Genomic DNA, 15,000 nt, shown 5'->3' with positions numbered 1-15,000 from the left:
CTAACACAGAACAACTGAAAACTATGAATACAATATATATATATATATACTTAAAATTATGTCAACTAAGTCTATAAAGATAAAATTCTGATCACTTTGGCTTTCTACTTCATCACTTCATAAATGTGCGTTGATCGCCCTCTTGTGTGCAGTGTATGTATGTGCAATCTGGGTCTGTTTACATCACCTGGGATTGTCCAAATATGGAATCTAACACTATCTAGACAGCCAATGAGGACCCAGTCAGCAAATTTCCTTTGGCCCAAATAAACAGCTGAAATGTGTCCCAGCTCAGAAAGAGAATGACGGCCCAAATCTGGTCCAGATATTTTTTTTGCCAGAACTGAACCAAAACAGCACCATAAATCCACCAGTAGAAAGCCAAATTAGTAAAGCTTGTGTGGCCCATACATGGGCATTATATGTAATTCTTGTTTGGTTGAGTTCTGTTACATGAAGCTACTTAAGGGTGTGTCAGGATACGGCAGAATAATGGCCACTGTCCAGTATTTAAGCTGCTGCTGCAGTTTCACTCCTCCACCAATAGGAATTGAAAGAAGATGCTACAACAATGAGACTGATCAATGGCATTGTAGAACAGGCGGAGGTGTAGACTCCCACACCTGCCTACATGTGTTTTTCCAAGTATAAACCAAATGTTTACTACAAGGTAACATTTTCCATGGCTTGTCATCACCAAGGCACACATGGCTCTCAGCTACGTGTTGTCATCTGGGCCAAATACCTCATTCCCTCTAATTCTAAAGCTTTGGCAAAACATGTATGGTGAAAGTTTGGCCCACATGTGTTTAGCCATGCCAGATCTAGGCCAGGTGTGACAGCTAACTTCCACATTTGGCCCAAAGGTTCTTGCTCTCTGGGGATGATCTGAAAAATCTATGAAGTAAAGGATCGAGTTTCAGTGAATCGATCCCAGAAAAAACGTTGCCATAGAGACGCCATTAGCGATTAGCCACCATAGCTTGTTATGACACTCTTTGAGGAATATTTCAGGATCTACACATCACACTACGTCGAGTGTGGGCTTGTTTTATCCAAAGCCGTCTGCTGCAAGATGTGATATGATTCATGAAGTTACAAAACAAAATGTGACAGATAATTCTGTTTTCTCTTTTATTATACATGTGCATTTCACACACTAATACTCACTGTAGTTTGATCTCTGAGCAAAACAAATTTGCTCATTATATTCTACTAATCAAGACCTTTCCAAAGATATATGACACATGGGTGTGTGATCTTTTGATCTTTTTACTGATTCTAAATATGATTGTTGCAATCACAAATTCTGAAAATGGAAGTTCTAATTTATCAGCAAATTTAAAAGCAGTATTTTACAATAAGTGAGAATTGGTCAGATCAGCTATATTCATTGTAAAGATAAGAGTCTACGCTTTAAAACGACACCAATTTAGTGCAGATCAAGCTAGTGGTTGTTGAGTAATACCATAATATTGTTTTTTCCGTGATCAGCGCCCCCTCTCGGCCCGGTACCGGGCTGCTCCGGGTTTAAGAGATTAAACTAGTTTTGAAAGTTTAAACTCATTTTAAAAGTTTGAAGTTGCAGTAACTAGGTGTTGCTAGCATGTTTTACCATATTAATATATTTACATAGTTTGTTGTGATGTAAATATCATTATTGATGTCATATTTTTGTACCTTGCATTTTAATTTTACTTTACATGTTTTAATGTAGTAATGGAAACTTTAGATTTTTTTTTCTCCTCTTTTCTCCCCAATTTGGAATGCCCAATTCCCAATGCGCACAAAGTCCTCGTGGTGGCGTAGTGACTCGCCTCAATCCGGGTGGTGGAGGACGAATCTCAGTTGCCTCCGCGTCTGAGACCGTCAATCTGCGCATCTTATCACGTGACTTGTTGAGCGCGTTACCGTGGAGACATAGCACGTGTGGAGGCTTCACGCTATTCTCCACGGCATCCACACACAACTCACCACACGCCCCACTGAGAACGAGAACCACATTATAGCGACCACGAGGAGGTTACCCCATGAGACTCTACCCTCCTTAGCAACCGGGCCAATTTGGTTGCTTAGGAGACCTGGCTGGAGTCACTCAGCACACCCTGGATTCAAACTCGTGACTCCAGGTGTGATAGTCAGCGTCAATACTCGCTGAGATACCCAGACCCCCCGAAACTTTAGATTCTTAACTTTAGCTTTACTTAGAGACAACTTAGTATTGCATGCTTGTTCAATTCATATTTTCATCTTTTGACAAAAATTTGTTTTAGATCAAACAATAACTGGCGGACCCCCTTTAGTACCTGCACGGCTGAAGTAAAAATCCCATTCATTTTCTCCATAGGTGAATTGATTATTAATAATTACTTTTAAATCTTTAAAGACAGGCCTACCGTGAGTGCTGAGGTTGTTAATTGATGGTATAGAAGACATCAGTCTGCATTATTTCAACTTCATTGTTTCAAAATCATGTTTAATAGTGCAAGCCTTGGTGAAGAACTACACTACCCATAATCCTAAAGAAAGATCCACCAATCGGAGGATCACGTCAAAATAGCTCCGCCCACTCCCATGATGCACTGTGAATGACGCAATCGAGTCGCTCTCCCTACACTCTCAATAGAATATTTTGCAATAGAATGAAAATATATTGTTTCTATGTGTATAATCAGCTATTTTAAATCAATAGTTTAATATTTTTCCATTGTTTTCATTTGCAATGCTTCATGGGATTGTAGTTCATTCCCTCATTAAAGACGTTAAGTATCTTTGTCTGATTTTCAAACACTTTTTTGCTTCAAATCAAAGTTTGTAATGTTGTGATTCATCTCGGAGCTGGTTGGTTTGATTCATAGCTTACGATTTTTTATTAAGGATTTTATGAAATCCCTATAGGAAAAATGAATGGGAAAAATGCTTCTGGAACTAAGACCACGAGGTAAAAACATTCCTGCCCACGTTTTCAGTCATCTTGGTTCTGGAACAATGGAAAAATATAAAACTATTGATTTATAATAGCTGATTATACACATAGAAACAATATATTTTCATTCTATTGCAAAATATTCAGATATATACAAATATATAAGTAGTTTGAGTGTGTAGGGAGAGCGACTCAATTGCGTCATTCGCAGTGCATCATGGGAGTGGGCGGAGCTCTTTTGGTGTGATCCTCTGATTAGTGGATCTTTCTTTAGGATTATGGGTAGTGTAGTTCTTCACCAAGGCTTGCACTATTAAACATGATAATTAAAAGATGAAGTTGAAATAATGCAGACTGTTGCCGCAGCGCTCTTCTTTTGGCTTCTACTGTACATTTGTTGGCAATAAAAATTAAGTTCTTGGAATTTTTTGGCTTTGTCTGACGAGCAAAAAACTACACAACTTTTTGTCATGTTTTTAGTTGTTTAAATAGTCAAATATATCAGATATATATCTGTGTTTTCCTCATAGGAATGAATGGGTAACTATGAAAACAGGGCTTAGCTGTCCTGGGCGGGGTCTCCTTGTCGACTGTATCTATGGCCCTGTAGCCCCGCCACTTCTGTCTCACCTTCTCCAGTAGCGTGTTGACCTGCTGTCTGTCGTCAGGTCTGCGGTTATTGATCACATGACAGTGGCCGCGGCACCTGTGCACCACCTCCCGAAGCCCTGCCTCTTTCCTCAGGTACTCCTGTAGAGTCCGGTCCATCAGGTAATCTCCGCAGGTGAGCAGCACTAGAGTGCGATCCAGCACTGACGGGCCGAACATCCGCTCGAGTTCATCCGGGATGCGCTGCTCCATCTCCGTGAACTCCCCGACAGGAATGAGGATGAGGAAGACGGGCGGTCCGGGCATGGTTAAGCTGAGTGCCCGCTGTGTCTCCACCTGCACGTCCGCCTCCAGCTGCCTGCCACGCCAGTACCAGCGTGGGGTCTCCACCACACTCAGCATCCGGCCTGCGGACCGCCCGCGCCGCACATGACACTCGCGTGTGGAGGCGGAGGGTCTCACAGATGAACTCTGACCCAACAGAGTGTCCGCTGTCAGAGTCTTTCCACAGCTGATGCTGCCCACCAGGACCAAACACAACTCAGACAGAGAACTGCGTCCTGAGAGAGAGAGAATTATATCAGAATCAGAATGAGCAAGGAATTTGTCTTGGTGACAGGAGCTTCCAGTACACATAATACAAAAACAGCAACAAGACTTTTAAAAAATAATTACAATTGAATAAAAATTACATAAATATTAAAAAGAAAAAAGTATATATAGAATACACAATAGACAATTATATATATATACACACACACACACACACACACACACACACACACACACACACACACACATGCATATACACATACATGAATATATATACATACATATACATACATACATACATACATACACACACATACATAGTGCAAATCTAAATACAAATCTGTTATATACAGTGCAAGGGAATGTAATGGCAGAAGAGGTTGGATGTGTTGGATAATATAAAAAGACTAAACTGTGTATTGCACATAGTTATTGCTCAATGGGGCAGTTTTAACTCTTCATGAGATGGATAGTCTGAGGGAAAAAACTGTTCCTGTTCCTGACGGTTCTGGTGTTCAGAGCTCTGAAGCGTCGGCCAGAAGACAACAGTTCATAAAGATAGTGGGCAGGGTGAGTGGGGTCCAGAGTGATTTTACCAGCCCTTTTCAAATCTACAGTAGAACACATTCAGGTCGTCAGCCAGTTGTTGGTCCACCACAGGGTTGGGGGCAGGAGTCCTGTAATTCGTAAGTTGTTTCATGCCACTCCACACTGATGCAGGGTCGTTAGCTGAAAACTTGTTTTCCAGCTTCTCAGAGTCTCTTCTTTTAGCCACTCTGATTTCCTTATTCAGTGTGTTCCTGGCCTGATTGTACAAGACTTTATCCCCAACTCTGTAAGCATCCTCTTTGGCCTGACGAAGCTCCCTGATTTCTGCTGCAAACCATGGTTTGTCATTGTTGAATATTAAATAAGTCCTAGTTGGAATATATATATCCTCACAGAAACTGATATATGATGTCACACTATCTGTGAGCTCGTCCAGGTCTGTGGCTGCAGCCTCAAAAACACTCCAATCAATGCAGTCAAAGCAGGCTTGTAGTTTCAGCTCTGCTTCGTTGGTCCATCTCTTTACAGTATTTACTACAGGATTAGCTGATTTTTGTTTCTGTCTGTAGGTTGGAAGAAGATGAACCAGACAGTGATCAGATAGTCCCAAAGTTGCTCTAGGGACAGAGCGATATGCATCCTTTATTGTTGTGTAATAGTGATCCAGTATATTTCTGTCTCTGGTGGGGCATGTGATGTGCTGTTTGTATTTGAGCAGTTCACGTGTGAGGTTTGCTTTGTTGAAATCCCCAAGAATAATAATAACTGAGTCAATATACTGATTATAGGGATACTAACATGGCCAATCATAGTTTTGCTGAATGAGGAAAACTGATTGTACATAAAGACAGTTTGCATATCCAGCAGCACTGAGAATGTGACGCTAGTAGCCCTTAACATGCAACGTTTTTTGGACGGGCTTTGGTTTTAATTAAGTAATAAGGTACAAGAGGCCATGCTATATTGTGAATGTCGTCACGTCTGATGGGCATTGTGGGCATTTATAAAACGGTCACCACATAATCAAAATATTAAGAACACAAATGTTCATTACATTTTTATACTTTGTAAGTAAAATTATTAAATGCTATCCTTCCGCCAGAAAATATAGTCCCTGTCAGTGACAGTAAACAGAATGAGCTGTCATCTATTAGTGCTGTGAAGAGGTCAGAGCTGTGATTTAACATGAATAAAACACGGCTGTTGACCAATCAGCATCCATGACCTGAACTATCCATTTTATATTATATTCAAAAAACTGTCTATTCACTTTCCTGAAACAATAAAAACATGCAGCTTTGAAATATGTATACTTTATAGTGAGTAAAGAGGTCTACTACTGGTCACAACTTATCATCACATGAGCTTGTGTTTACTGTGCATTTGGATGCATTTGACTGTGAGTGAATGGAGTGCGAAGCGTAGTGTGACAGTTGAACATGTTTAACGTGTGTTCTTGCGTTACTGTGGCTGGAACAAACCTCAGTACTCAAGGGGGCGATAGTTTCAAAACTTTTAAACCTGATGTGTAATTATTCAGATAAGTTATTAATGTACTGACATTAACTTACTTGCTTGGCAATATTCACTACAAACTGTTGCAGCACTATGACAGTCACTGATTTAAATGAAAAAAAACTCAGCATAGAAGCAGACAGTTCACAATGTCCGCTTCTATGGATTTCGCTGGTTATTTGGAGGGGGTGTGTCTTGCAGTGGGTGTGTCTTGTAGTGGGCATGTCTTGTAGTAGTCTTGCAGGACACAGACAGACCCTTCTTAAATTGCAGTCTGACAAATTTTGGAACACAACGATGCACAAAATTTAGGTTGTGTAGCTAGAAGCGTTTGCGTTCACGTGCTTGCATAGAGTACGTTGTGACATTAATGGTGCATGCAATAATATTTCTGTTTATGTTGTGCAGACTCCTAGTGGCGTAGATGCAGCATCACGAAAAAACAGACAATCTCAGTTACCGATGTCGTTGTAAAAATTATCTATTCTCAGTCAACCATGATGAATATATGTTTTGCAAGTGAAAGCATCCAATCACAGGTAATTACTAAGATAAAGAGAGCAATATTAGACTGGTCATGTGATCTTAACACGGCAGCGCTCATGAATGTGCATCCCGCTGCACACCGTATGTAGAATATAACTCGAGTCTCTCATGAGTGCACATCATTTAAAATAGATTTTTCAAAAATACTATTCTACTATCACTATTTATTTCTATTTACACAAACAAAGATTTTTAGAAGAATATTTCTGCTCTGCAGGTCCATACAATGAAAGTTAACAGGGTCCAGAATTTTGAAGCTCCAAAAAGCACATAAAGGCAGCGTAAAGACTCCAGTGGTTTAATCCATGTCTTCAGAAGTGATATGATAGGTGTGGGTGAAAAACAGATCAATATTTAAGTCCATTTTTGACAGAAAAAACAGCTGTCAGAACAACAGTGAAGTTGTTACACTGAATCCAACACTTAAATCTTAAACACTATTCTACTGCTGCTGCACAAACATTCATGTAACAATCATGTAACAATCAGGAAATGAAAGTCTGTAACTAAAATAGTATTTGATTACTATCATGAAGCTCTTCTTCTTTTTTTTCCTGTTGTCAGGACAGCCAACATATCTTGTTTTCTGTCAGCTGTGTATGAGAATCATCTTCCAAGTGTTTAATACATTACTTCTCAAAGTCGAAATGTTCTTTAATGTGATATTAGCCCTGTGCACACATGCAACCAGGTAAATTACAGGAAAATGTTTTAATTTACACGCAAGTCGATTTCTGCCACAGCTGATTAAAAAATGTGATTCTGTAAGTCATATAAAATTAAAGATATTAATCCTCCAATGGTATTCAGTCATTTATGTCTGAAATATATTAAAAAAATTCAAGTACAAGAGCAGTACAAGACTTTTCCTCCATTTGCCATTTGAAAATAAAAAATAAATAAATAATAAATAATTGGGCACACTCACACGCACACACAGACACACACACGCACGCACGCACACACGCGCGCACACACACGCGCGCGCACACACACACGCGCGCACACACACACGCGCGCACACACTGACACACTCATACACACACACTGACACACGCGCACACGCACACAAACACGCACACACACACACGCACACAAACACGCACACACACACGCACACAAACGCACACATTTGAAAAATACATTTGTACTATAGAAAGTTTGAAACTGCAAAATGTTTACTCTTATTCTTCTGTTTTATACGAATTTTGCAGTTCATTTTTATTTCTTGGTGTTACTTTGATTTATTACATTTTTATTTTTGAAATAAATTATTGGTATAAAAATGCTTATTCTGTGTTTTCTCTTTGTAACACCATGGTCAGGTTTGATTGCAGCATAATGACATTAACTGCAAAAACTGACACTTCAAATCAATTTTAAAATGCTAAACTTTGACAAATAATAGTTTGATAATGTCTAAATATATATCCAAATGATAAAATATAAAATTAGGTTACAAAACTCCATCAGACTACACAGTATGTGTCTACAGTCATCTACTGGCTGTTACTGGCATGATGTGGTGTTCAACTCATGTTATTTATATTTTGTTTACCAGACGACAGCAATCTGCCTCCAATTTATGTCACATTCTCATGTTTCCTTCATGTTTCAACTTATAGAAGTGTAGGTTCTGAATGTTTTTTTCAAAAATGTACTTATTTGTAAATGCAAATTAATGGTAAAATTGATACATTTACAAGTAAATATGATCAAAATCCTAAAATAAATGCACAATTTTATTGTTCTTACTTCAGGGAAGAAGAAATGGTATCATGATCATCATCAATAATAAAAAAGTGTTACACATCTGACCCTTCTGGTCAAAAATGACTGCAAACACCAAACGGAGGTGCACTTTTTCAATACCATAGGTGCGTTAAGAAGTCTGATTCTCTTATGCAGCTGTCATGTTTGCCATCTCACTCTGAGATTAACAAAATCATGAAATCTATCGTGTGGGTCGGTCTATAAAGACGTGTAATTTTCAGTCTGTGAGCAAATAAAATGTAGATTGTACAAGAAAACACAGATTCTTATTCAACTCTCTGGCAGCTGTCAGTAACCCCTTAAGTCAAATGTATATTACGCATGCATACAATAAGTTCACTGGTTCATATAGTCCTGCGGTGTTTTACAGTAAACAGATTTGAGGCGTTCAGAAGAAATACATCTTGTGTGCTACTTGCTGGAGATTTGGCGTGCTGTTGATAACGGAGGGGCTTGAGCTATAAGATCCCCCCTGGGCAATCTGACTACAGGAAGAAATACAAAGAGAATTTTTAAATAATAATTGATACAGGCGATATGAAATATAAAGATCGAAGAATCATCACCACTGTGAGGGAAACTGCCACTTATATATCCTTAATTTGATTGGCAGGACTCGACGAACAAGCTCCTCCCAAACGTACACTTAGGACTTTTTATTATTATGAACATTTTCTCATTATTAGGAGAATATTTTTTTCAAAATTATGTAATAATAATTTATAATTATGTAAAAGTTTGTCATAATTATATGACTTACAGAATCCCATTTTTTAATCAACTGTGGCAGAAACAGACTTCCATAGTTACGAGACATGTGGTCGGTCCAGTTACACCACATTCAACTGTACACGCATGAACACACTATTACAGAAAGTGTCTGTCATTTTAGCAGATAAAGTTATAAAACAGCTGAATTCAGTCTGATTCCAGTGTGTGTGTTTGTACCATTCACTACTACAATTTACAACCATTTCAGTTTACAAATAATAAAAGAGTTTTACTTCTGTAAACACGTAATAATCATCACTATAACATCACAGTCATCTGCAGGAGAATATGATCATCATGTCAGTATTGAAGGAGTGATTGTAAACTCTTACCTTGATGAGAGGGATCCATGTGTGTGTGTCTTCAGGTCAGTTTGAAGTGTGTGTGAGCAGATGAACACACACCTCCTCATCACTCTCAGTGAATGCACTCCATGCATGTGAATCACTGATGCAGCCGCACCCAAACCGACCAGACCTGCAGAAGAACACTCACTGCGGGCGTGTCGAGTTTCAGCTGTTCCAGGAGTACAAAAGCACATCTGAAACTTGTCAAACATCAACTACTTTTGCCATTTTCAGTAAAAGGTGCTTTAATGCACATTTGTTGTCTATGGGATATTGTCATTTTAAATACATCTAAATACAGTATAAAAACTCTAATTTGTGTGATTATTTTCTAGCTATAAACATCAAAATTAAGAAAAAAATCTGAATATGTAAAGTGGCAGATTTAGACATTAATCACTCCAAAATAAGAAGAAGGTCATGACCTCTGAAGTAAAATAGGGATACAGACATTTGATGAAACTTGCTACTTTTCATGAAAGGTTCATTTGATGTTTGATAACACTGTGTAACAATTTTTTGTTGTTCCTGGGTAGTAAGTGTTATTTCCTAACTGCTAATGTCTCAAAAGTATAGAAAATGGCTATTATTCCCCACAAACTTTGCTTTTGTGACCAGGACAGTGACATTTTGAAATGTACCTATTTTCCAGAACATTCCAGATAGATTCAGTGCCGAGTATACTTGGAGAACTTCTGGAACTTTCCAGTAATATAAATAGCAGTATAGATACAGGGGCCTTAAGCTCACCAGTTCAGTTTAGTTCCAGCTGCGTTTCAGTGGATACATATCTGCATTTTTCTGAGATGGCATCAAGAGGCTGCAAGCATCCCGCAGATGCATTTTGGTATGTCTGCGGCCAATTTATCAAGATAAGAGCAAAAATGTACTCCGTGGAAGCATCTGCTAAGATGTGTGAGGCCTAAAAGGCATATTTCAGCATGCCTGTCAGGGATCAAGACAAACCCTGGGCATCTTATTTCACCTGCAAGTACTGCAGAAAAACTCATTAATTTTTAAAATTGTAAACGTTTTTAATTTTAAAATGTTTTACAATTTTCAACATTATTGAAAAAATATATCATATGAAAAATGTTGTGAGAATCTCTTACACACGAGTCATGGGTGAAATAAATGTATTTTTGTAGGGTGGTACAGAGGGGAAAAGAGAGCCATGAAGTTCGCTATCCCAAGAATTTGGCAGGAACCCACTGACCACTCAAGCAACTGCTACTTCTGCATGATGGACCCTTCCAAACCTCGGACTGGCAAGAATGCACCCGCTATCACGTATCTGGACCTTCCTTCATCCATCGCCCCGGTGCCACACTGCCATGAGCTCCCCGTACCCACTCCTCCGGAGAGAGAGCAGCCATCTTTAGAAGAGAGCAGCAAGTCAGAGAGCGAGGAAGACGTTGTAGATCCAGATGACAATTTCAGAGGTGGAGCTGAGGAGAGAAACCCATACTACCCCAACCAAAAAGACCTCAAGGACTTGATTAGAGATCCTGGTCTCACCAAGTCCAATGCCGAGCTTTTGACGTCTAGGCTCAAGCAGTGGAACTTGTTGGATGAAAGTGTGCAAGTCACAGATCAGAGGAAGCATCACCAAACTTTTTGCAGCTTCTTCACCCGTTAAGATGGGCTCTGCTTCTGCCACAATGTGACCAGTCTGTTGGAGGGAATCGGAATCGCCTGTAACCAGAATGAGTGGCGCCTCTTCATTGACAGCTCATCCAGGAGCTCCATAATGGTATGAAGTACCCGTCTCTTCCCCTGACTCACTCGGTGCACCTCAAAGAGGATTATAATCAGTATCAAGACCTCGCTGGACGCCTTGAAGTATGATGAGTACATTTGGGGGCTGATTCGTGAAAGTGATTTACAGTATAATCGTAAATCTCGAACAACTACTCACTTCTAAATCTTTTGTAGTCATTTTTGTATTACTTTAGTATAAATACATATTCATTTGGATTCATATGTTGTTTTTTTCGGACTTTATGTGAACGAAAAGACACAAATTCACCCGTTTTCTCATTGGAAATAGGTACATTTCAAAATATCACTGTCCTGGTCACAAAAGCAAAGTATGTGGGGAATAATAGCCATTTTCTATACTTTTGAGGCATAAGCAATTAGGAAATAACACTTACTACCCAGGAACCAAAATTGTGTTACATAGTGTAATAGTTTATTATATAACACATCTAATAGTTCACACAAGTAAAAAAAGAAATGTTTCTGTTGAAAGTGCCATCAACCTGAGCTGACGTGTTTATTACACGGTGAAGAGAAGAACTGTACAGCAGACTTCCACTGTATTCACACTACAGATCTGATCTGAGTTATGAGAAGAATGTGGAAACAGGACAATTCACTGGAAAATTCCAGCATTCCACCTCAAGAGTTTACAAGATGAGAAAAAAAAGATTTTTTTTTTAGTATGTTATAAGAACAAACTAAAACAGATTTTACTGAAAGGAGAACAGAAACACAAAATCAATGTCTGATCAGATAAAAAAGTAGGGCGCAGGTTTAAGAAGCGTTAAAAGTGTCTGTGAGCTCGTCCAGTGCAAAACTGAGCACGTCTGTAAGTCCTTAGTGGACGAGTCAGCGGAGACGTCTCAACAGCATCAGCGTGCATCTGTGTCGTTTATAAACCCGGCATCACATTAGCGATAACAGACAGAGAGTTTATTCATCAGTTTACTCGTTAAGCCTGTTTACATGCACAACAATATGCTCCAAAAATCAGTTCCTTTAAAAAGTTGAAAAAGCAAGAAAACTGCGTTTACATGAGATTTGATCTAATCGAGTTATTCTCTGCTTTTGAGAAGAGCCATGCGCACAAGAACGCTGGTAAAGGGGTTTGTATGCAATGTAAAATCGGTTTATTCTTACACGTGTATCACTGTACATCGATAAAGGAATGCCGTTTAATGTGTTCACATCACACACATCAGCTTACTGAGCATAATCTGTGTAAGAATGTGCATTTAAATGCACTCATTCATTTTTATTCAGGTTATTAATAATTATTTATATTTTAAGAAAAATAAAGAAAAGGTCCCCATCGTGCCGCCAAAACAGTGCCAACCCGTGTCTCAGAATAGCAGATGAGATGATATTCTTCTCAACACAATTGTACAGAGCGGGTTGGCGCTGTTTTGGCGGCACGAGGGGGACCTACACAACATTAGGTAGGTGCTTTTAATGTTGCAGCTGATTGATGTATATTAATATGATTATATATTATCATAAATAAAGAAAAAGTAATCATAAGTGTCTGCACACTGATTTTATTGCTCCAAAGCTCTGTGACGTCCCCTAAACACATGTCAAACACACACTAGAGTAAACAGTCATGTGACACACAGAACAGTTGTAATGATCTCAAGTCAGTTTGATTTCTGTTTAACAAACTCACTGGTGAAGTATCACTGAGAATGTATGTGCAGGAAATCACACATTAGAGAACAAACACAAAAACAGACATGAGCGTGTATACCTGTGTGTGTGTGTGTGTGTGTGTGTGTGTGTGTGTGTACCTCAGTCTCCTGCAGTCTTCGTCCAATCAGAGACAGGGATTCTCCGAGCAGCGGCATCGATGGGGTCCACATCCAGCTCTCTGATGGGACAGCTGAAACAAACAGTTGTGCGGTTCCATTCTGATCCGGAGCGTCGGCAGTTTCCGGACGCTTTAAAACAAGTGCTCCAGCTGCAGGGGTCATGACCCCACTCGAATGATGTCCTGAGCAAACATCAACAAACATGAAGTTATTACACTGAACCAATCTGAAAGTTTACAGGCCTGTATGTGAGATACTGACCTTTGACCCTGCTGTTGTCTTGACCTTTTGAGACGTTTGTGTCTGATTTCATCCGTTTGCGCTGCAGACACATGGACCTCTCTCACCACACCTGACGAACATCAAACCAAAAAAAACTACATTTAAATATATGATGTATAATGTATGTAATGTTGGTAACATGCAGTGTATATGATGTTTACCTATAGGGTATATGATGATGCTGATGACATACAGTGTATATGATGCTGATGGTAATGTATAATGCATATGATGGTGTTAAGCACCTGCTTATCTGTTTCCAGGCATCATCAAGTCTTTTACTCAAGTCCCCAAAATCTAAAAAAATTTTTTTTTTTAAATGAAAAATATATATAAAATGTCAATACATTAAACTCATTCTGATTGACTCATTTGGTTAGTTACATCACATGAGCCTCACAAGACACTTCATAGATGCATTTTGCATATAAAATAGGCAAGAGCTGCTTGATTGACTGTCTTAAATGTAAATTCTGGGTCCAAATAGTCTCATGGAGAGAAAACCCCACCGAGTCCAGTCTCCTCCGCCAGAATACTGTTCCTGTACTCCTTGTAGAAGATCTGATACACCATCAACACCTTCTTCTTCTGCATGTGAGTCAGAGAGCGACAGACACCGACTGTAGTTCTGCTGTTTTAAGACTCATGTTGTATTATTTCCTCAGTGGACTGTTTGTACCTTGTCTTTACCTCCTTCCTCTCTCTTCCTCTTCTTCTCACGGCTGTAATGACCTGTAGTGTACTCACTCAATTCTGCGCTGCCACTGGCTGAGACAGGAGAGCACAACATTTGAAACTTCACATCATAAATCTCATTTAAACACATGTTTGTGTTCGTTCATACCTGCTGATGATCTCTCTCTTTCCTTTTTTCTTTTTCTTGCTGAGAGCGGAAGATTCATGAATCATCAGTTTTCCTCTGTCACTGTCAGCCGAAGATGATCTGCTGTCAGCGATGACATCATGACATCCACCGTAGTGACTGGACAAACACACACACATCAAAATACACAAACTGTGTTGGGTCAGTTAGGCCAAAACAATTTCTTCTCTAAAACTGTAATCAGATTACTTTATTTTATTCACATTAAGTTCGGCGTGTCGGAGCCCACCGCAGTGTGAGAGGTGATGGCCTGTAGGAGACCCATCGCCATCACGCCGCTCTGACGAGATCCGCACGCGCCCGGCGGCGACAGCAGCAAATGTTCTGACGGATGCTTCTTTTTCTGGTGGGATCCAGAGCTGTGATCTACACGACACAGACGTCAACAATTGAAGCACATCACAGCTGCTGAACGTGAACAGACAAATACAGAAACTCACACAGTTCTTCATCTCACTGGTTCACTGTAGACTGCAACAGACCGGCTCACAAGAAAAAAATATCACACTCATTTTATTCAGAGTGAAACTGATTTCTAATGTTCTATCAAATTGGTTCCACTATATCCACAATAAAATGAACATAATTATTGGCTTATTGATGAGACTGTAAATCAACAGTATGTTCTTCTGTAGACGCCACAATCAGTGTGAAATTTTCAACTTCATTTAAAAA

At 39.4% G+C, this 15,000-nt stretch overlaps 1 protein-coding gene across 13 annotated transcripts in view; it reads right to left on the bottom strand.

Annotated features, from left to right (window-relative positions):
- Positions 1–15,000, bottom strand: part of LOC127446183 (uncharacterized) — a 25,989-nt gene that overhangs the window by 8,050 nt on the left and 2,939 nt on the right. The window contains exons 2-10 of one of the 13 annotated variants that reach the window (XM_051706902.1): positions 14,529–14,691; positions 14,287–14,424; positions 14,122–14,210; positions 13,952–14,030; positions 13,688–13,739; positions 13,422–13,512; positions 13,140–13,342; positions 9,574–9,757; positions 3,557–4,095 (exon numbers count right to left, since the gene is read on the bottom strand). In XM_051706902.1, the coding sequence (XP_051562862.1) occupies positions 3,557–4,095; positions 9,574–9,592 (558 nt within the window). In that variant the 5' untranslated portion in view covers positions 9,593–9,757; positions 13,140–13,342; positions 13,422–13,512; ... (3 more) ...; positions 14,287–14,424; positions 14,529–14,691. Of the gene's footprint in view, positions 1–3,556; positions 4,096–9,573; positions 9,758–13,139; positions 13,343–13,421; positions 13,513–13,603; positions 14,211–14,286; positions 14,458–14,514; positions 14,692–15,000 lie in introns of all 13 variants that reach the window. The other 12 variants (XM_051706903.1, XM_051706897.1, XM_051706900.1 and 9 more) reach the window with 12 other exon arrangements.

The sequence above is a fragment of the Myxocyprinus asiaticus genome, chromosome 9 (assembly GCF_019703515.2).
Source record: "Myxocyprinus asiaticus isolate MX2 ecotype Aquarium Trade chromosome 9, UBuf_Myxa_2, whole genome shotgun sequence".
Taxonomy (NCBI): Eukaryota; Metazoa; Chordata; class Actinopteri; order Cypriniformes; family Catostomidae; genus Myxocyprinus; species Myxocyprinus asiaticus.
The sequence above is the reverse complement of the archived record's forward strand: the minus strand, read 5'-3'. Positions and strand labels throughout refer to the sequence as shown.